This window comes from Notolabrus celidotus, chromosome 2, assembly GCF_009762535.1.
Source record: "Notolabrus celidotus isolate fNotCel1 chromosome 2, fNotCel1.pri, whole genome shotgun sequence".
NCBI classification, from domain to species: Eukaryota; Metazoa; Chordata; class Actinopteri; order Labriformes; family Labridae; genus Notolabrus; species Notolabrus celidotus.
In genome coordinates this window covers 6562244-6585122 of record NC_048273.1, presented here as the reverse complement: position 1 = coordinate 6585122, position 22879 = coordinate 6562244, and the positions used below count along the sequence as shown (strand labels likewise).

Genomic DNA, 22879 nt, shown 5'->3' with positions numbered 1-22879 from the left:
TTATCACAATAAATATCAAATCATTATTTCATTTAAATTTAAATGTAGATTTTTGGTCCTGAGTGAAAGTTGAAGAAACCAGACAGTTTGTTAGTTTGTATCTGGATTTAGTTTTCTGATGAACTTCTTGAATCCATCATTTCTGATGGTGCTAACAGGAAGCAGGTCTTTTGTGTTAAATTAGATTTTTGTGAAGTTTTACTTTGTACAACATGTTATCAGAACGAAACATGGTGAAGCAGCGTTTAGTCATTATGCACCACATATCTGGAACACACTCCCTGAAAGCTGCAGGTCTGCTCCAACTCTCACCTCTTTTAAATCAAAGACTAAGACTTTTTTATTTCCCACTGCCTTCCTATCTTAGATTATTTTAACTCACTTTAAATAAAAATTTGAATGGAATTTTTAATATATTTCTAATTTTCCTTTTCTTTTCTGTTTTATCATATTTGTCATTTTAATTGTGTTCTTTTATGCCTGTCTGAATGTCTCCAATGCTTTTAATGTTTTAATGTAAAGCACATTGAGTTGCCCTCGTGTATGAAATGCGCTATACAAATAAAGCTGCCTTGCCTTGCCTATCTGTTAAAAACAAGGCCAGACTCACACGCATCACCACCACAGCTTCTAAAATAATCAGTCTCCCCACACCAAACCTCACAGACTTAAACCACAGGGCCATCATACGCATCACAACCATAGACTGTAATTAAAAATGGACAGCGTTGCTCCGCCTCTTCCCCTTGTGCGGTTCTGAAGCCAAAAAATCCCTCTCCTGGGCGCCGCCATTGTGCAGCCAGAGCCTGTGAAGCCACTGTAATAAGCTCCGCCCTACAGCGTGGCATCACAAGACGCTGTGTGTCCTTTGAAGTTTCCCTCTACGGCGGCTGTGAATCAAAGGAAACAGGAAGTAAAACCTGTTTTTTTTTAACTCTAATAACTAACGGAGAAGAAACTTTTCAGGAAAAAGAGGCCCTGGACACAAAACACTCAGATACTAACTACATATCACCACAGCATACAGATGTGAGAAACATTCGTACGACGTGTATTTATTTTTTAAAGTTTGACTGCTCCCCCATTCAAATGAATGGGGGAGACGGATTTTTTGACCTATACTGCAGCCAGCCACCAGGGGGCAGACACACTGCTGAAAGCCTCACCACCAGCCACCGGAACCTCTCCCTTGATCGCAACCTCAATAGAACGGGACATCACACATCCACTAAATACCTACCTCATCCAACTCCCCTCAGGACTTCTGGGTTTCCTTTGATTCACAGCCGCCATAGAGGGAAATTTTAAAGGACACACAGCGTCTTGTGACGTTACGCTGTAGGGCGGAGCTTGTTACAGTGGCTTCACAGGCTCTGGCTGCACAATGGCGGCGCCCAGGAGAGGGATTTTTTGGCTTCAGAACTGTACCGTGGGAAGAGGCGGAGCAACGCTGTCCATTTTTAATTACAGTCTATGGTGGCGACTAGCGTTTAAGGCTCATTAGCGCCCCCTCCGTTTTAAGTGGCCGGGGGGTGTAATTACATGTTTATCTATATTGAATTTGCATCGAAAGTGTTTTATATTTATATAGAGAAAAATTATATCGGGATAATTACTGTTATCGAGTTATCGCCCAGCACTATCTGAGAGAATGATCTGTTTTTTTGATTGCTGCATTTGATCAATGAAGTCTTCTTCAGAGCGACCTCTGTGGGATGTGCCATTTGTCACTTTGCTGCACATAATTCAAGTGCATGTAGAAAATAAGGGTCCTAAATTTGAAATCAAAACAAAGTGATGATGATTAGCCTGCTTGAAATAACTCCTGTCACATGTCACCTGTTCTGGCCAATCCGGTGGCAGCGTGCAGCAGCCTGCAGGTCATTCTGAGGGTTGAAGTCACTGTCTACAAAAATGACCGTGTCTGCAGCCGTGAGGTTCAAACCCACTCCCCCTGCAGAAACAGGGTGTTTAAAAAAAAACATGATCAACTTTTAGATACTGCAATCTGAATTACACTCATTTACTCTCGTATATAAAAACATCTTTACACGCAGAGTGATGATCTGCTTTCTCTTTACTGACTTTCACATTGTGCATGGAAATTAGTCTAAGTTTAAACCAAGTGTCATCCTGTTGCAGATTTTATCTCTGCTTAATCACACCCTTTTCCTCTCAGCTACTGATAAGAACCCTCCTGTAGATGAAGATAAGCACAAACGCATGCAAGTGTCAGGAACTGATGACTTATACAGAAGTACTCTGGTTTTCTACAAACCAGCGACCATGTTACCCAAAGGATGTAGCTAATAGCTCAGCATGATAAACCTTACCATTACCACCAAGTATGCAAAGACATGCAGCACAGTGATACTGCACAAGACAAAGGGCACAACGAGGTTTGACTCACCTGCTTTAGTGCTGAGCAGAAAGACAAAAATATCTTTGCTGCGGAAGCTTTTCACCGCTAGATTTCTTTCCTCCCCTCGGACGGATCCGTCCAGACGCTCGTAGCTGTAGCCTGAAGAGGAAAAAAAAGCTGTTTAGCTCTTCTTTGTGTAGAAAATACACAAATATACTGTTTAAGTTTTGCATTATTGCACCAGTAGAGGTGTAGTGGCATTTTTACTCAATGTTTTAAAAGAATGGAAAGAAAAGTAGGCAGTTTAAAATCTTGAAACTGATACGAGGCTATATGTGAAATGCTTCCAAATCTTGTTTCTAATGCTCTTAAAGTTTCTGACACATCAGTTGGTTTTAGTCTTTGAAAGCGAGGTGTCCAGGGACCCCCTTTTCACCTCTGTACTCCATGTAGTCCTGCAGTATGTCCAGCATCCTCGTCATCTGAGAGAACAGCAGCACACGATGGCCTCTTCACCCACACAAGGGAAAACAAAAACTCAGTTAGTTTCAGGAGGAATACGTGCGTAACGTCTTCGAGTGGACCACAAACTTTGTCCTAAAGCGGCCACCAGGTGGAGCTCAAGCGCCCTGACTCACCCTTTGTTGAGGTACGTCAGCATGCTGTCCAAAAGACAAAGTTTACCGCTCGCCTCCACAAGATGCTCCCCCATCTCGAAAGGTTCTGGTTCCACACCTGAACAAGAAACACAGGGAGAAGCATTAAAGACTTGAATATCTCATTTGCAAGCTTTAAGATCTGTCCTGTGACGGAGTGTATCTCACCATTAAACAGGTACGGGTGGTCAACACACTTCCTGAGGTTCATCAAGATGTTCAGCAGCTGGTTCTTGTTGCCCTGTTGGTTTCCAAAAGCATCTGGAAAAAGCACAGATTCTTGTTGAGTGGGTTTGATGATTCAGGGTCTCAAAAGCAGCATCCTGGAGGTGCCTTTGTCAGAGTGGTTTATAAGCTCCCAGCATGAGCAGAGGCGTGAAATAGGTCGCTGGTCGACTCCCACCCAAGATCATTCAATGCACGTCTGTCCCAGCTCTTCACTCTCCACATTTTCTGTCTCTCTTCAGCTGTCCTTTCAATTAAGGTAAAAAAAAAAAAGCCCCTCCAAAGTAAAACAGCATTCTGGTAAAGCTAACAATGTTACATCAACTGCTTCCTGTTAAACCTGTTACATCAGAGACCGGTTACAATACACTTAAGAAAATATCCATCCTTAATGTTGATAATGTGCAAAGAGCTTTTAATATAGGGCCTCATCTTGCACCTTGCACAGAGCAGGACACCCACAGAGACAGGAGGACCTTTCAGTGGAAATGTGAGCGAGGCCCAATCTCAATGTCCACCCTCAAGCACTCACTGACTTTGAGGCGCGTTCCCGCTAAGTCCGTGAGGGGTTTAAGGCTGTCCCACTGTCAAATCATCAGGTGTGTGAGGGATCTCTCACAGGCTGTTTGAGCTCTTTATGCCGCCTTTCCGTGAGTGGGCATTTTTGCAGACTTAGCATAAGGGAATTACTCAGAGTTCATAGCATTGTGACGTGAAACACAGGATTCCCAGGGGTAGCCCGTGAGCATGGAAGGGTAGATGAGCGTTGTAACATGGAAATAATAAAAAGTGCAACAGTAAAAAAGAAGCATGAAAGGTTTCAATGAAATTTACAAGTTAAAAAGTTTGCCTGTAAGTATAAATATAGAAAACAGCCTTAATCTGTTTATCTTCACATATATGTGTATACAGTATAATTAATATATTTATAGTTATATAGCCTATTTATATATCTTAAATTGTGTGGTTAAGCAGTCTGTATGGTCAGAGCCTGGATCACATGGCAGTCAGTCGTCCCTTAAAGCTGGGGTTGGTAATCAGATTTAGATACACTTTTTGTTATACTGGTTAAAATGATCTTTATGTCCTGATGGTAATCAATACATGATGTGTTCTTAAAAAAGAGTGAAAAAAAGCTGCTATCTACAGCCGGAGTAAACCTGGGAAAACACCAACCAATCACCGTATTTGGGAGCCAAAATTTTAAACCAATCAAATCCTGTCCTGATGTTCTGCCCGCCTCCTGCGCAGACATTTCCTGAGCATGCACTCCCCATCCCCTGCCTCTGGATCCCCTGACTCTATTCACTGCCCCTCTCACTCGACCTCGGGCCTGTCCCCTCTGACCCGATGAGGTGCTTTGCTCAGGACTGTAGTCCGGATCAGAGTCTAAAAAGCTCTCACCACGGGGGCTCTAACAAGCAAAAGAATTAATGACATTAAGTAAGTCCTACAGAAAATGTATATATATTGTAGCGTCCGTCCGGACGCTGTAGGGATGACGAGCTGATTCGTGAACATGTTGATCTTTAATAACCGGTCACTGTCGGCCGTGATCACGCCAACCAACAAAACAACAATCAATGTTTGAATGAATGAAGAACTTCTCCTCTTGTCTCTCCTCTCTCCAGCTCACACACTCTACACCTCTCCTGATGCCTTCACTGACTGTCAACACTGTAGGAATTAAGAACATCTACACTGAACACGTTTAACAAACAGTAGAGCTGTTACAGTATTATATATGTGTTATAACTTTTCCCCTGATATCGTGTCACCAGTACAACTGGATAATGCTAGCATGACAGTTGTGAGTACTAACAGCAGCCATGTTTGTTTGTGTTTTTAACTTTCACTATGATAATCAGTCACGATCATATGGTCGCTGGGGCGTCGTTTAGTGGGAGCTCTGAGGGGAGAGGGGGAGGAGACAGAGTCCTGAGGAAATGCTACATTCGAATTCATGCTAGTTTTCCGTGACTACCAACCCCAGCTTTAAGCGCCTTGAATTTGAGGAAAGTAAAAATTGTGCAATAAAAATTCCTAATGCAGGTTACATGAGAAATCTCAAAGTGCTGTCCCATTCCCAGTTCTACAGTTTGAGCCCTTACAGCCTCCTGCCCTCAATCACTGTACAGCTGACGTCAGTTAAGTCAAGAAGGGCTCAGGGAGGACATTGAGATTGGGCCTGACTCTCTGATTGGTTGGATCCATGTTTGTAACTGGAGTCTTACCTCAAGACACGTTCTAAATGAACTTTCACAATCCACTTATGATCATGTGTAAAAACAAACATGGTACTTCTGCTCTGATGAAAAAGATGAGCCCACAGCGAAGAAATATCTATCATATCTTTCACGATCACCTCAGCAGTGTGACAGGATGAGTCATCTGATGTTGTCTCTCGTAGCTTATGAGTTATCTTCATCCCCTGCATCTGGAGCCTAACAGTGTTGGCAACTTACAAACTAACAAATGCTGACACTGACAAAACAACAACAACAAACCTCAGCTTTCATTTCTACATGCTCTCAAATTGTAGACACACAACATCATTAATAATCCAGGATCCCAACACAATGCAGAGGTCTCACCCAGATCCTTCATCAGAATGGCTTTGTAGTATTTCTTCTGCAGAGCCGACATGCCGTGGTACACCACCAGCTCCGTCTTCTTTGGTAGATCAACAGCCACCTCTGACTTCACTCTGCGGAGCAGGAAGGGCTCCAGGACGCTCTGCAGGTCAGCAGCTGGGAACAGGAACACAGGATGAGGAACACAGCATGCAGATCGTATGCATGCTAATCGGTTTATGTAAAAATAATACAATTCAACGCATAATCAGTCGTACCGAGAGCAGGTTGATTCTGCACTTTGGAGTATGCGCTGACAAAGTCATCCGCTCCGTCAGCGGAGAAGATGCTCGGCTGAATGAAGCTGAGCAGAGAGTAAAGCTCCTGCAGGTTGTTCTGGATCGGGGTCCCCGTCAGCAGGACTCTGAATCCAACTGAGAACTACACGAGAAATAGACAGTTTAAACACAGTGAGGGGAAAGATGGGAGGATGAGTGGACAGCATGGTGCAGCTCAGTACCTGAGTCAAGACTTTGTGCAACATTGAATTCTGATTCTTTAGTCTGTGCGCTTCATCCACCACCAACACCTTCCACTTCCACCTGTGGAGCAGAGCAGGAGAGACTCAGCACATGAAAACATTTCTGAATGAAGAAAGACATCACAAGTTTGTTTGAGTTCAACATGTGGTCTTAATCAGCAATATCGTATTCATATGTCCATCCATTGTTGGTTTAATAATCTATGAATAGAAGGGAGGTGCCTGTCATGAATGCATGCTCGTTCAGAGCGGATCACCTGGCTCCAGGAAGTGCCAGCTGTGTAAAGTTGAACTTAGGAGCAGCTCTCAAAAACGCCACAAACGGGGCGTTGGTAGAGCTCAAATCACACAACATTGCACGACCTGACTTCATCAGATGTTGCTAGAGCTGTCAGACACACTTGTGGTTGCTGTTACAGCACCACCTAGTGGCCAAAAGGCTGTATTAGGAGGTATGTCATGGTTTGTAATAAAAGTCCTCCCCTCACCTGTACTAAGTAGGCTTTAAGGGCCGGCTGCAGCTAAATCTAATGGAACATTTTTCAGTTATGAGGATCTTTAAGCATCAAAGGTAATCACACTCACCGCCTTAAGAACGAAGCATCTTTGAGACACAGCTGTGAATGAGAGAGGAAAAATAAGCTTTGGTTGCTGCCTGACTCCAAGTACAAGTCTCACTCACGATTCTCAAGAAAACTGGATTGAATAGAGAAGATAAGGTACACACTAGGGGGATCAACTGGGAAGTTTGATATGGAGCGATTGATTGTGCCGCTTGATGGATGAAAAGGAGTATGGCTCTGTAAAAACACCAACTCTGTGATCTGGTGCAGTTTTTAATTTACTTTTATGTAATTTATTTCTATATTTCACCTCTCAATTGTTATTGTCTTTATTTTGCTTTTGTTTTCTAATGTCCTTTTCCCTTGGCTGTCCTGTGACTGGAATAAAGACTGCTTAAAGGAAGTTTAAGTCTGTGCCACCTTGTCTTGTTAAATGCTGCAAAGTGCTCTGCTCATGGTGTGTTAGGTTAAAATATGAATCTTATCTTATCTAAACATTAGGTCTTAATAAATAACAAAGAGCACAGTATAGCCCTGCTCTCTTTGTAAGGTGCTCTATAAATGAAGATTTAAAGCTGAAACTTAAGGTCAGTTTGCTCTGAATTAAAAAAAAACACAGACCTCGTATGTGGTGAGCAGAACATGGAAGTCGTCTGCGTCTACTTCTCTCTGGACCTCAGCTCGAGTCTCTTTGTCTCCCTTGTAGCACAGCACAGTCAGAGAGGGAGCAAAGCTGCAAAACACAAGAATGTGTGTGAAGTTTTGATCTGTGAGGGACAGAGATTTGAGCAAATGGTGGATTTATATGAAATGATTATATTCAATTCAATTCAATTTGCTTTATTGGCATGAACAAAGACATGTTGTTGCCAAAGCACATAAAATGTATACACATACATTACATATATATTCATTACATGTTATATATATTACATATTTTATAAGCATTAAAACGATGGTGTCACCCATACAGCAGATCTCAATGTCCTCACTTGATGCGGTATGCTCATAAAACCTTCACCTAAAATCAGATATTATGGGATGGTGCGTCCCTCAGGCTGTGACAGGCAGACACATATTTAGCAGCCAGAGGAGCTGCTGACCCTTCCCCCAGGAGAACTGACAGTATCTCTTCTGGGGTTAATGTTGGGAAGTTTGTTACTATTTTAGTAATTTCCCTGTCGTGGGAATCTCTTAGTAAACAGAACTTGCTGCAGTGATTATACCTCTCCAGCTCCTTCCTCCAGTTCTCCATGACAGAGAGCGGGCTGAGCACCAAAAATGGACCCTTCGTCCCCAGAGCCCCGGACATGAACACCAGCAGAGAGATCGTCTGTAGGGGAGAAAGCATACAGGTTACAGCATCTATCAGTTAGTTCAAAAATCCAGATCTAACTTTTTGAAAAAATAAGTTAAAAAAATGTGGAAATAAAATGTATTTCTTATCACAACTCTGTACGAAACCTCATTATACCTGAGATAAGGTCCAGCAGGCAGGTCATTGTTACAGATATAAACCTCCTCAGTATGATTGAGGACTCTTATCAAGACTGGCAGAGTTTATTGTCACAATTAATTCCTTCTAGATTTACATTAACTTTTACAACAGGTTTATTCAACTAGCGTCCTGTGGCAGAGATATGACCCCACCCTTAAAATCTTAAAATCATTTTATGGCCCTCAAGTGGTGAAGAAAGACTCCAGTACCTGTTCACACACAAAGTGTTTCAGTTTGCTCGGTCTGTCTAATGTCTGAACTGTACCTATGATACGATACAATGTACTTAATTGTCCCTGTAGGGAAATTTGTCTTTGACATCAGTGCTGCACATGTTACCTGATCCTACAAAAATCACCACAATGACACAAGAACACATAAAGAAATAAGAAAAAATACAATAAATAATACACATTCATACAACACACACAGCATACTCTTAAAGAGAGAGCACCATAACACTGTCCCAACCCTAACAGGCTATTTAATATTTAAAATTCTGATAGAGATCGGCACAAAGGAGTTTTTAAAATTCAATTAACACTTGGGGACTCTGTACCTTCTTCCAGACAGTAAAAGTTAATACTCAGAGTAAAGGATGTGCAATGGGTCTACAAGTATTCTCTGAGCCTGCCCAAGAACACACTGCTCATAAATGGCCTGTAGGGAAGGGTTGCCAGTCTTCCCTATGACCTTCATGGCAGTCTGCAGCAGGCGAGAGGGTTTGGTTTTGAGCTGAACAGAGAGGTTACCGTACCATGCTGTCATCCCATACCTAATAATAATAATAATAATAACAATAATAAACTTTATTTATATAGCACTTTTCTAAACAGAGTTACACAGTGCTTCACTAAAGTAAACAATAATAATAATAAATATAATCCCAAACCTTTTTCATACACATATACACATATACACATACATATGAACACACATGCACATACATACATGCATACATGCATACATACATACATACATACACACATACACACATACATACATGCATGCATGCATACATACATACATACATACATGCATACATACACCCATAAATACACCCATACATAATAACATGTTACATAGTTATGAAGGCCTTTTTGAAAAAGAAAGTTTTAAGAAGTGATTTAAAATGAAGAACAGAAGAAGGACGCCTTATTTCAGCTGGTAGGTCGTTCCATAGTTTGGGAGCCCGGACTGAAAAGGCCCGGAAGCCCTTGGACTTCAAACGGGGACTAGGAATAACCAGTATGCCCATGTCGGCTGATCTGAGAGGGCGGGGAGGCTTATACTGAGTGAGAAGGTCTGTGATGTACTGGGGAGCCTGATTGTGTAGAGCTTTGTAAGTGAGTAGTAGTATTTTGAAATCAATTCGGAATTTAGTAGGAAGCCAGAATTGGAGTTATGTGATCGGATTTTCGTGAGCCAGTGATTAATCGGGCAGCTGCATTTTGAGTTAATTGAAGGCGATGAAGAGAAGTATGAGATAAACCTGAATAAAGGGCATTGCAAAAATCTAATCTTGACATAAAAAAAACATTAATAATGATCGTAATACTCTCCAGAACAGCCTGATGAAACAAACACATAGCCTGCTGATTCACATTAAACACCCTGAGCTGACGTTTAAAGTACAATCTTTGCTGTATTCGGGAACACAGGTTATCAAAGTGGGTCTCCCAGCTGAACTTCATATCCAGGTGGACACCTCAATATTTGTAGGATCCAGCTTCTGTGATTTTTACATACTTTTGGTCATTGCTGGACATGTGCAGTAATGGAAATGCTCTTTTCTTTTCTTCTTATGTTGCTGCTCTTATTTTGAGTTTTTTCTGAAGTCCACACAGGCTGGGAAACTTTCCAGTGCATGACATGATGAATACAAATAAACTAAACCTATAAACAGCTGCATCTTTATCCGGAACAGAGACTACTTTAATAATCAGTGTTTCATACCTGGCAGGTTTTTCCTAGACCCATCTCGTCTCCTAGAATACATCCCTGCTGATTCTTCAAACACTCTGTCAGCCACTGCACCCCGTCCAGCTGGTAGGACCTGAGCTGGATCCCTGTGTGAGGAGACAGAGACCATCAGTGATGGGGGACAGAGGAGGACCAGAAGTTGATTCATTTATTCAAACAAACTGTATTAAGGTTATCTCACTTAATGAAGACAACTCAAAGTGGAGTTAATCAAAAGATCTTACTCTAATAAGTTACAAGTCCACATGTAGGGAAAGTTACCTGTTAATCCAAACTTGTTCAGGTCGCTCTGGGTCACAGCCTTCTTCGACTTCTTCTCCGCCACGCTGTTTTTAATCCTTGATAAGAAGTCTGACATGTTAACGAACTTTTATTTAATAAAATGTATCTTTATAAAGTCAAAGTCTAAGTCAGACACAGGGACTGAGTCTGCAGAGACATGTACGGACAGGCACGTCTCCACTGTTGTGACAAGTTCAACTCCACTTCCGGGTTGGGTCACGTGGTGTCAGTGTAAAGGCGGGGCCGCGCGAAAATTGAAAGTACCTTGTTTACATCATAGAGTGTATTTATTATTATTATTGTTATTATTCTTTTTATTTATTTATTTATTTTTAATAATTATTCTTTTTATTTATTTATTTATTTTTAATAATTATTCTTTTTATTTATTTATTTATTTATTTATGTATTATTATTGTTATTGTTATTGTTGTTGTTGTTGTTGTTGTTATTATTATTATTATTATTATCATTATTATTATTGTTATTATGATGATGATTATTATTATTATTATTATTAATATTATTATCATTACTATTATTACTTTTTATTATTATTACTATTACTATTATTACTTTTTATTATTATTATCATTATTATTATTATTATTATCATTATCATTATCATTATGATAATTATTATTAGTAGTAGTAGTATTAGTATTAGTATTAGTAGTAGTAGTAGTAGAAGTAGTAATAGTAGTAGTAGTAGTATTATTATTATCAGTAATATAATTATATTTTTTCTGTTTACTGACTGAAGCAGATACACGATTGTTTTCTGTTCAGTACGTTTATGAATATCTGTAAATGTATGAATGTTGCAAAAAGATGAAAAAAGTATTAGTATTATTAGTAGTAGTAGTATTAGTATTATTATTATCATTATTTTTGTTTATATACTGTAACAGCTGTGGGGACTTGTGAGAGTATTGTTCTGTTGTCATGTTTCAGAGCTTTCAGTTTATGCGCTTCTGGTTGGTTAAATGGGTTATGCTTTAGAGTGTTGGGGAGCAAGGGCTGCTGGGAAAGTTTTTTGTTGTGTTGCACTCTATTTTATACAGTCTGTGGTTGCACTATGACCCAAAGTGAGTGTTTCTATGCTTCCCATTGACTTCTGTCTGTTGAGAGTGAGTTAATAAACAGCACCACCTGGAGGCGAGCGGTGTAAGGGCCACAAGTGTGATTTATACTGCTAAAGAGTCTCCACAGTGAAAATGTATGTCATTTAATTTAAGATTCAACCCCAACTCCAAAATAAGCTTTGACATTGTGTATTGTTATGTTATTGTTTAATCATTCAAACCCTATCTTTCATTCAAAAATGTGCAACAACAACATATGAAATGAGGAAACTGAAAAAAAAGGTGTGAAAAATGCTAATTTTAAACGTAATGCCAGCAACACGTTTCAAAAGGACATGATTAAATACACTCAGCATTGATTTAAAGCTCTCTGATGCTGCTCTTCCATTTACTCCCCTCTCTCCTCCTTCTTTTAAAATAATGACGCAGCATGTGTTCTTTTACAAAATAATTAAAACCTCCATTTATTACAAGTATTTACATATATTAGAAACCAAGCCCACTTATTAAAATTGGTATCAGTAATCAATACATACGAAATAAATCAATCAGCTCAATGAAAGAATCATAAAGAGTAAAATCAACATTTCTCTCATTTCTGCAAACGAGCCCCTCTTTTCTAAAATCCTCTTCATCCAGCCGGAGTCGCCCAGAGTTCACTTTATGCACATCGACACCATCTTCAGTAGAGCCTCCCTGTAATGTAAAACAATCAATACCAATTACACACCAAAACAGGAATTGATGATTTAATCTGAACATTTCTGCAGCTGATGTGAATTAAAGGTGTTTACAAACCTCACACACGGGATGTACGACAGACTGTACCTGCAAACAAAGCACAGTTTTTACATTCACTGGTTTTAAAGAATCCAAAACCATCAGCTGTGGGAGTCACATGTGTTCAAAACAAGACAGACAGTAAGATACAAGACCAAGATGTGTAGATTAAAGCTGTGTTTGCACAACAAATAATATTCATTGAAGGAGTTCACTAAAAATGGAATGCGACCACAAACAGCACCAGGAGCTGCGTATAACTTGCAGCTGCTATCTGCTCCTTCTTGAGGTCCAATTCAGCAAAGGGTATTGTCCTATGATGTTTAAGTGCAAACACACCCATAAACTTTTCTATAGTCCTGTTCACTGTTTATGATGAGCGAGCCAATAAGAGCAGCGTGTCCAAATAAATACACATTGTGCATAACAGCTCCAAACATATGTGGAAAAGTGTATATAGGTGTTAAACCCAGACTGATATTATCCCTAAGCTACAACAACAATAGTGATGTCAGAGTAATGTTAACAGACTTTATGTACAGAATACAGATGTTTTACTTTTACTTCATCCAGAGGTGGAATCGGTTTCATGATAGCTCAAAAATTTGAGCGCCATGTTGCTTCAAATACTGCAGCGCAATGACCACCAACTCTCAGCAGATGGTTTTAAAGGTGACATATCACACTTTTTTCATCAATATATATTGGTCTAAGAGGTCCCCAAAACATGTCTTTAAAGTTTATGCTAAAAAAACCACTTTGAAATCAGATTTTGGTCTGCCTGAAAAACCCTCTTCTTCAGTCCTCCTCAGAACACTCTGTTTTCTCTCTGACCACGCCCCCTCAGGAAGTGGATGTGCCCTCGGCTCTCCGGCACGTTGATCTAATGTTTACATATTGGCTGAATATACACGGCTGCTCACAGACCCGGGTTACTTCAACCCTCTGAATCTGATCCAGAATCTGATCCTGACGGAGAGGCGCCTGCAGCAGGACCTTTCTGAAGGATTGGTCACAGATTTAGTGTTTCTTGTTGTTTTATTTGTCAGCATGTCGACGTGTGTCTTGGTACACAGCTACGAACATGTAGCTATGTGGCTATGCTAACTAGCGCTAGCACTTATCCATGACAAATAAAAATCATCCACTAGATCTTCAAATCTGCAGACGTGGGGAGTAAAACCGACCTTTGTGTTTATTAAGACAGCCTACAACTAGCATGCCTCCCTCCTAAGCTCCTTGTTAGCACACGTGTGCAGGGAATGAAAAACGGAGGAGGAGCTGAGTTGTATTTTATACAGTCTATGGGCTGAACAAGCTCCGAGCTCTGACTATGTGACAGACCGGATATTGTTGTTACGTAACAAAAACACGGAAGTCTGAAACGGCTCGTTTCAGCACACATTTACAGAAAGGTGGAGAAATCAGAACCGGGGCAGAATGGATTTTTTGCATTCTCGGGGGGTTTGTAGACATATATTTCAGGTAGAGAACCATTAAAAAGTCGATTTTGCATGATATGTCACCTTTAATGTCACTCTGACTTCACAGGCCACTAGCACAGCTGTTTGTGAGTTGGACATTTTTTGCACTGAGGTTCATTTGCAAAGAAAGGGACTGATTCTAGTGGATGATTTTTTTGATGACACTCAGCATTGATTCAAAGCTCTCTGATGCTGCTCTTCTTTTCTCTTGGCTCGAGTGATCAGGCTGTGCTGCTCTTCCATTTACTCCCCTCTCTCCTCCTTCTTTTAAAAGGCGACATATCATGCAAAATCGACTTTTTAATGGTTCTCTACCTGAAATATGTGTCCCTGTCTACAAACCCCCCGAAAATAAAAATCAGTTTTCCGTGTTTTTCATACATCACAACTGCAAGATACTGAAAGCTGAGGCTAATTAGGAAAAAGGGGCAGAAGCACGAACTAATAGCACATTTTTTGACAATTCTACAGCCATACAATCAAAATAAATCTAAGCGGCCTGAATATAATTATAGTCATAAGTTTAACAACATGATGTATTAACATTTCACTAATATATTTCACCATCATCATTTCTGGTCACTGAAATTAAACTAACACCACAAGTCGACATATTTTATCTGCTTCCTTGTTCCTTGCACAGAAACGTCAGTTTAAGGTTGATTTAATGATAACATGACTGAAATCCATCATTTCATTTCATGTTCGCTTTAAATCTGTGAAGACATTTTGACTCACCAGGTAAATGATAAAACTTGCAAGATGACAAATAAAAGGGCGAGTCCAAAGTTCTTCCACTGTCAAGACAAAGACAAAGATATCTGGTTAGGCAGACGTAATTAAAAATGGTTTCAGCCTCTGTATGAGTTCAATTAAAAGTCCTGTTTTCTTTTTAAGCTCACTCACCCAGAAAGCTGCACAGAGAGTCAACACAAGGCAGGTCTGCAGGAAATGGAGAGGAAAGTGTTCATAAATACAAACATCCATTCTTGTTTTAAGTGAGTGAGCAACATTCTGCATTTAGTGATAACTCTGATAAAAACAATCTACTGCTGTTTTTTTTAATAACAACTTTTGTCTTTTCAGACTCTTCAGAAGTGCCTGACCATATCTCTGTTTCACCACATATATGTATATATTTTTACTCATGCTGACATTTATTTAAAGGGACAGTGCATATTAATGAACATTTCAGCATAGCATCCATGTAAATATGCCAGTCAGCCATAAGGCTAATTTCATCTGTAGTCCCCGGCCTTAGTCCAAAACAGAGTTCATAACAAAAAATAATGATAAATAACAGATGGAAACAACACATCCTCATAGCATGACAATGAAAACGACAATACATCACAAGAGCATATATAAGTTATAGAAAAGTGCAAATAAGTGCATTTAAGTGTTGTCTAAGAACGCATACAATGCAGGAAATGGTGCTTGGGCTGGTTTAGAAATGTTGTCATGCCAGACTCTTTGAGGACACAAAATGTTGCTTTTAATGTTGCCAAGGAAGGCTTTAATGACAAAGTGGGTGGGAGATGAATCTCCATTTATTATATTGTGGAAATCTCTGATATCTGATGTTGTCACGAGATACTGTGTTGGAGGAAGAGCTCATCTTTTTAAAAGAAAAAGGGAGAAACCTCTGAATCTTCTAAATATCAAGTGCAATTTATAATGAAGATACTTAAGGGCTTAAGGATTGTTCTACTAATGTACAATACAACCGACTATTACAACTGTAGTATGCTGGACTGATGAATGCTGGATGTGACTATTAGACCAACTATGCAAAAAGTATGTTAAGCTGTCCTGAGCTATTGTTTTCAATGTGAAAATCGATAAAAAGAATGTTCAAGAAAAAAAAAAGAAATGTTGTCATGATACAGTTTGTCCAGTGGAGGGCGCTCTAGTTGCATAGTTTACTTCACTCTCAGTACTGTCTGTAGGATGGTACTGCCATTTAAACGGATGCACAGGTAACTATAGAGTTAAATATTCTACTTAAAATGTGATATCTAGAAAGCTTTAAAGGTCCTTTTAATTCCCCCTTTATGATGAAAAGATTTCAGCTCAAACTTCACTTTATTGGCCTCCTTTGGTCCACAGTGAATCTTTACTCCTAAGGTCAGTCTTAGATACAAAATATAAAATTGGTCGGGCTTCTAAATGTATGCTTATTAATTAATTAAAGGTTAATTTCGTTGAAGACAAGATCAGTTGTGATTCTGTGTCCAGCGGGACAGTAAGACTTCAGAGCAGTGAGGGTGGGCAGATTATTTATAATAATCCTTCCCAATTAAAAACAGACCCAATATTATATAGTCTGAATGTAAAGCTATATAAATAGAGAGAGAGAGAGACAGACAGACAGACAGACAGACAGACAGACAGAGAGAGAGAGAGAGAGAGAGAGAGAGAGAAAGAGAGAGAGAGAGAGAGAGAGAGAGAGGGGGGGGAAGCTAATCAGCCAGACTCCAGTCAGCACTGATCCACAACACAGCCAAATTAAACTCATCATGAAGCACTCCAAAGATCTGTATTTAGAAAACTGGAGAAACCAAACAAAGACCCAAAGTAGAATGAATTGTTATTTGACCCTAAACCGTGATTATAAATGATCTGAATATCTGTACAGTGTCAGAGATACAAAACAAAGATGTATCCTGACCAAATACAGGCTGAGTGACCACCAGCTAGCTGTAGAGACAGGGAGACACAGGCAGACATGGCTGCCCAGAGAGGAGCGTCTATGTGCTCACAGCTCTACAGGGGACATAGAGACAGAGATGCACCTCCTCCTCCACTGCAGCAAGTTCTCTTTACTAAGAGATTCTAAAATAGTACAAAAAGAAATGAGAGAAGCTGTAGTTCAGTAACTTTTGCACTTACAATCATAATTGTTGTGGCCAGCGCTCTTGTTTTGTCACACATCCTTTTCAGCTGCTTCATTGGGCCCATCAGAAACATGGTGCTGCAGGGACACAGAGGAAGTAACTACTGTTCAAAAGCATGCTCAGTGTGAACACTATGTCAATAAATTAAAAGGAACAAATCATGTTAAAAGTTTACAAATGTGCTGCCATAATGTTATATGTCAGTGCAATGTCTGCTACTCACCACTGCACCCTGCTACTCACCACTGCACCCTGCTACTCACCACTGCACTTTATCATATTATTTTAGCCTGTACATATCAGTAATGCCTATTTGTTGTTCTTTTTGTATTTATAGCTGATGTTATTATTATTAGATTTGTATTTTATTTTTATTTTGTGGGTCTTATTCTTATGCCTTGTACAAAGAGGGCACAGTTTACCAAGTCAAATTCCTTGTGTGTTCAAGCATACCTGGCCAATAAAGCTGATTCTGATTCTGATTCTGATTCTGATGCTAAAAGGAGACATTCAGCAGTCAGAAAAATCTAACTTAAAGAGCAGCTGAGGGTTCGTAAATCTGCATTTTGTTTATTTGATTTGACCAGTGTTGGGTTTATGTAATAAAAGAACATCCTCTGTAAAAACAAAAGCCATCAGACTTTCTTGTGAGTGCTTCTGTAGTTGTTCACACTGACCTGCCGAGTGTACAAATGTTCCCAAAGGTGTAAAAAATGATGAAGAGGGTGATTCCAATCCTGGGGATGAAGAGCAAACACACTCCCTGCAAGAACAACACACATTAGGACAGGAGGGTTTCTTACTGGGTTAAAATCAAATCTGCATGATTCATCTCTGGGCTCTATTCAAAGACTGAGAACATCTCATCCTCTGCATTCCTCAGAACAAGGAGAACCAGTAAATCCACATCAGCTCTGCCTGCCTGAACTCTTCCTCAATGTGTGGAGAGCATATTAAGATATATTCACATAGAAGTCATGACTATAAGTCCTCACCAGGATTGTGCATGTGCCCCCAATCACAAAGCAGGCGACGAACCCCTTCAGACGGGTCCCCCAGCTCAGTGTGGAGGCCTCATTCACCGTCTGCACAAACAGATCCCTGGATGAGTTCAGATGAAGCTTTGAGAAACACTGAAAACATGAAGCAGGTGATTCTGATTTACCTGTAGAATGGTTCTGTCATCTTTGCGCGCCTCCTCACCGCTTAACACAGACTTTAATTTATCCATGTCACCCGAAGATCCTCAGAGACTGAAGGAGAGATGTTTCCTGAAGTGAGATGAAGAAATTTGCCGGTTTCCTCAAAACTCAGCGGATGGAAACAACGTCACGTGGAGCCGACAGGTAGCTTACCTGTGCGGGTAAGTCACTTTTCTTTAGACCAGTCAAACCAGTAGAGAGGTCACACTCTGATTTTTATTGGCGAACCCGAAGCATAGCAAAAAAAAATCTACATATCTTAGCCAAAAGAAAAATCATTTTGTGAAAAACTTTAATTTAAAAGTCAAATAAAACCCCAAAATAAAACTTTCATTTTATTGATTTTTTATTTTTATTTATTTTTTTATGATTTACAATTTTATTGCTTTTTTCATCTTTTTGCAACATTCATACATTTACAGATATTCATAAACGCACAGAACAGAAAATAATTGTGTAAACAGAAAAAATATAATAATAGTAGTAATAATAATAATAATAATAATAATAATAATTATTATTATTATTATTATTATTAATATTATAATACTAATAATAATAATACTACTATAATAATAATAATAATAATAATAATAATTATTATTATTATTATTATTATACTATAATTATAATAATAATAATAATAATGATATAATAATAATAATAATAATAATAATAATAATAATAAATACATAAATAAAATTGCAATAAAATAGTGATAATGAAAATAAACAAAAGCACAAATAGATGAAAAAAACAAACAAACAAACATGATAATGAAATGTATACTGTGCCCTAATGAAGTTAGTAATGAAGATAAGATAACTCTTCCACTTTAGAAGATAATCGTTCCACCTGTTAGTCTGTCTATAGTAATGTTATTCATATGAGGCCACCCTGTCTAGTTCAAGGAACCACTCTCCATATGAGGTGGATTCTGTTTGACTCCACCCTCTTGGGTTTATTTCTTTAATGTATTTACAGATCCTCGTTTTGTTTGAAAAACTATTTTTGTAGTTTTTTTTATATACATTTTGAACGAGCATGTAGTCCTAATGTAAAATGAAATAATTGCCTGTAGTTTTATACTTTACAGCATAATACCGGAAGCCATAAAAGTACATGATGAAAAATATATTTTATTTTCACTGTTTTTCTCGATATAACAAGTTCATTTCACTTGGTTTCTCAAGATCACAACTTATTTTTCTCAGCACCACAAGAAAACATCTTTGTATCCTCAAGACAACGAGAAAACTGAGAAAATAAAATGGATTTAATCATGTCCTTTTAGAGCTTCCGTGTGTAACACTGTTATAATTAAACTAAAGCATGGAGATTTTCTGCCAGACTATTTTTTATAACTTGCCTACAGGCAGGACAAAACGTCAGTCCTGAAGGCAAAATTTTCGGACAAGGGTCTCATTTTTCTGAACTGAGTGATTCATCTTTCAATAGAGAATCTTTGAGAGGAGGATCCTGTCAAAAATAAGTATTCAGTCTTAAATGTATCAACCCTCCTGTTATGTTTGTTTCTCTGGGACAGCAATAATGTTCAATGGGTCAATTTGACCCGGGGCATATTCAATTATCCAAAAGCGTCAGAATCCCCCAAAAAATCCCAATATGTATTTTTTTAAATCTATTTTTTAACTCCATTAATAACCAATTAAAACAATATTTAGTCCATTGGTGTTCTTTAATTCTCACAGATCATGGTTTAATGAGGACAACTCGCTTGTTTTTCATTTAAATGAATGTTAAAACTTTTTAAATGTACATTGGAAAGCCCTAAATATAATTAAAATAGTTTTACATGGCATTGATTTTAGTTTATTTTATTTTACATTTTGATTTATTATTTTTTTTAATGAAGTGATGTTGATAAATTAACATGACAACATTTCTGTCACCTGCTGCCCAGATTTTTATGCTGCATTTAGCTGGTTTGGAGGGCACATATTTTAGCTAAAATAGACTTTAAAAAGGGTCAATTTGACCCACAGCATAACAGGAGGGTTAAAGTGACACTTTAAACCTCTTACCTCCCACTTACTGGATTTTACTGATTCAATAAGCAATACAAAACATACAAACTCAGATTTTTCCCTCATATGTCACACAAAAACATGAATCATGCTAAAAAAGAATCCTTATTTCAATGCTAACTTTTCATATAGTTGTTATTATAAACTTCCTATTTGGTCTTCAGACAAACAGTGAGTCCCTCCTACATGTTTTAAGCCACTGTGAATAAAAGCAGCATTTAAGAAGATATGCATAAGCCATCATAAACTAATATCAAACAACAAAATTCAAACATTTCAATCATTTTAATGACGTTTGTATTTTTTGGCATTTGGTTTCGACACAATGTTTAAACATTATGAAACAAACAAGCAACATGGAATATAGGCTTTCAAGTTATATACACATACAGTACATGCTGTACTGATGAAGATAATAATGGATGTTTCCACCACAAGATGGCGCTACAGAGCATAACAATTTAGAGCATGCTGTCTATCAGAAGCTGATGAACATTGTTTCCTTAAGTGCAAACGTATGATGAAGAATGATAAGACAGGGTGAATGTAGAGTATCAGGCCACAGTAAAATAAATAGCATTGAACAGAGACAGAATGTTTGAAGCAGATTGAATAAGACAGAGGTAGAGAGATGTTTCTGAAGCGTCCAGAAGTCTTTTTCCCTTTTTATGCCTCACTTTTAGTCGTATTGCTGATGCGAACTGCAAACATCATTTCCCTGATATAAGATATTATATTTGTAAAACAGTCCTCTTCATAAAGTCTCATCCTCAGACTCCAGGTCTCTGTCACTGGGCTTTAGGAGTCCCATCTCCATCGGAGGAGTCCTCTTCAACCTCGAGCGGACCACACTGGAGACAAAAACACACACACACATAAACTCCCATGAGCGGCACACACACACATATGAAGCACCGTTTGTAAAGCTGTGCACACCGAAAATAACAGCAACATTTCAAATGTCATAAAAATGTAGAGTGAATTTTTAAAAGTCAAGTTTTTATCACATTTAAAGGAATATTTGAGATCTTCTTCACATTTAATTTTGTTGTGAAAAATATATGAAGTTAAAATAATTGTTAAATCTAAATGTTAAATCTAAATCTAAATGTTATATCTAAATCTAAATGTTATATCTAAATCTAAATGTTATATCTAAATCTAAATGTTAACTCTAAATCTAAATATTAAATATAAATCTAAATGTTAACTCTAAATCTAAATGTTAAATCTAAATATAAAAAATCTAAAACGAAATGTTAAATCTAATCTAAATGTTAAATCTAAATATAAAAAATCTAAATCTAAATATTAAATCTAAATCTAAATGTTAACTCTAAATCTAAATGTTAAATCTAAATCTAAATGTTGAATCTAAATGCTATATCTAATCTAAATGTTAAATCTAAATCTAAATGTTAAATCTAAATCTAAATGCTAAATCTAAATGCTAAATCTAAATCTAAATGCTAAATCTAAATCTAAATGTTAAATCTAAATCTAAATATTAAATCTAAATGCTAAATCTAATCTAAATGTTAAATCTAAATCTAAATGTTAAATCTAAATCTAAATGTTAAATCTAAATCTAAATGCTAAATCTAAATCTAAATGCTAAATCTAATCTAAATGTTAAATCTAAATCTAAATGTTAAATCTAAATCTAAATGCTAAATCTAAATGCTAAATCTAAATCTAAATGCTAAATCTAAATCTAAATGTTAAATCTAAATCTAAATGTTGAATCTAAATGCTAAATCTAATTTAAATGTTAAATCTAAATCTAAATGTTGAATCTAAATCTAAATGCTTAATCTAAATCTAAATGCTAAATCTAAATGCTAAATCTAATTTAAATGTTAAATCTAAATCTAAATGTTAAATCTAAATCTAAATGCTTAATCTAAATCTAAATGCTAAATCTAAATGTTAAATCTAAATCTAAATATTAAATCTAAATCTAAATGTTATATCTAAATCTAAATGTTAAAACTAAATGCTAAATCTAATCTAAATGTTAAATCTAAATCTAAATGTTAAATCTAAATCTAAATGCTAAATCTAAATGCTAAATCTAAATCTAAATATTAAATCTAAATCTAAATGTTAAATCTAAATCTAAATGTTAAATCTAAATCTAAATGCTAAACCTAAATCTAAATGTTAAATCTAAATCTAAATGCTAAATCTAAATCTAAATGCTAAATCTAAATCTAAATGTTAAATATAAATATAAATCTTAAATATAAATATAAATCTTAAATATAAATCTAAATATTAAATCTAAATCTAAATGCTTAATCTAAATCTAAATGCTAAATCTAAATGTTAAATCTAAATCTAAATATTAAATCTAAATCTAAATGTTATATCTAAATCTAAATGTTAAAACTAAATGCTAAATCTAATCTAAATGTTAAATCTAAATCTAAATGTTAAATCTAAATCTAAATGCTAAATCTAAATCTAAATATTAAATCTAAATCTAAATGTTAAATCTAAATCTAAATGTTAAATCTAAATCTAAATGCTAAACCTAAATCTAAATGTTAAATCTAAATCTAAATGCTAAATCTAAATCTAAATGCTAAATCTAAATCTAAATGTTAAATCTAAATCTAAATGTTAAATATAAATATAAATCTTAAATATAAATCTAAATATTAAATCTAAATAGTATCTGCATAGAATAGAACAAAA

The 22879-nt window shown here is 37.1% G+C and overlaps 3 protein-coding genes across 4 annotated transcripts in view; all 3 read right to left on the bottom strand.

The window, feature by feature from the left end:
• chd1l (chromodomain helicase DNA binding protein 1-like) overlaps nucleotides 1-10890 on the bottom strand; it is a 30646-nt gene extending 19756 nt beyond the window's left edge. The window contains exons 1-13 of the mRNA XM_034676039.1: nucleotides 10663-10890; nucleotides 10375-10487; nucleotides 8147-8253; nucleotides 7542-7653; nucleotides 6943-6974; nucleotides 6337-6418; nucleotides 6095-6257; nucleotides 5838-5993; nucleotides 3187-3279; nucleotides 3001-3097; nucleotides 2799-2872; nucleotides 2411-2521; nucleotides 1840-1954 (exon numbers count right to left, since the gene is read on the bottom strand). Of these exons, the coding sequence (XP_034531930.1) occupies nucleotides 1840-1954; nucleotides 2411-2521; nucleotides 2799-2872; nucleotides 3001-3097; nucleotides 3187-3279; nucleotides 5838-5993; nucleotides 6095-6257; nucleotides 6337-6418; nucleotides 6943-6974; nucleotides 7542-7653; nucleotides 8147-8253; nucleotides 10375-10487; nucleotides 10663-10759 (1352 nt within the window). The 5' untranslated portion in view covers nucleotides 10760-10890. The remainder of the gene's footprint in view (nucleotides 1-1839; nucleotides 1955-2410; nucleotides 2522-2798; nucleotides 2873-3000; nucleotides 3098-3186; nucleotides 3280-5837; nucleotides 5994-6094; nucleotides 6258-6336; nucleotides 6419-6942; nucleotides 6975-7541; nucleotides 7654-8146; nucleotides 8254-10374; nucleotides 10488-10662) is intronic.
• A 1068-nt stretch (nucleotides 10891-11958) lies between these two features.
• LOC117831161 (vesicle transport protein SFT2B-like) lies at nucleotides 11959-18334 on the bottom strand. The gene is made up of 8 exons (XM_034709692.1): nucleotides 18095-18334; nucleotides 17925-18014; nucleotides 17607-17692; nucleotides 16925-17006; nucleotides 14939-14974; nucleotides 14771-14829; nucleotides 12567-12596; nucleotides 11959-12464 (listed from the first exon to the last, which is right to left on the bottom strand). The coding sequence occupies exons 1-8, from the start codon at nucleotides 18158-18160 to the stop codon at nucleotides 12425-12427; spliced, it is 489 nt and encodes a 162-aa protein (XP_034565583.1). The 5' UTR covers nucleotides 18161-18334; the 3' UTR covers nucleotides 11959-12424.
• Nucleotides 18335-20449: 2115 nt separating this feature from the next.
• The window catches only part of tmem45a (transmembrane protein 45a), a 14383-nt gene continuing 11953 nt past the window's right edge, over nucleotides 20450-22879 (bottom strand). For both annotated transcript variants that reach the window (XM_034701015.1, XM_034701026.1), the window contains exon 6: nucleotides 20450-21030. In XM_034701015.1, the coding sequence (XP_034556906.1) occupies nucleotides 20934-21030 (97 nt within the window). In that variant the 3' untranslated portion in view covers nucleotides 20450-20933. The remainder of the gene's footprint in view (nucleotides 21031-22879) is intronic.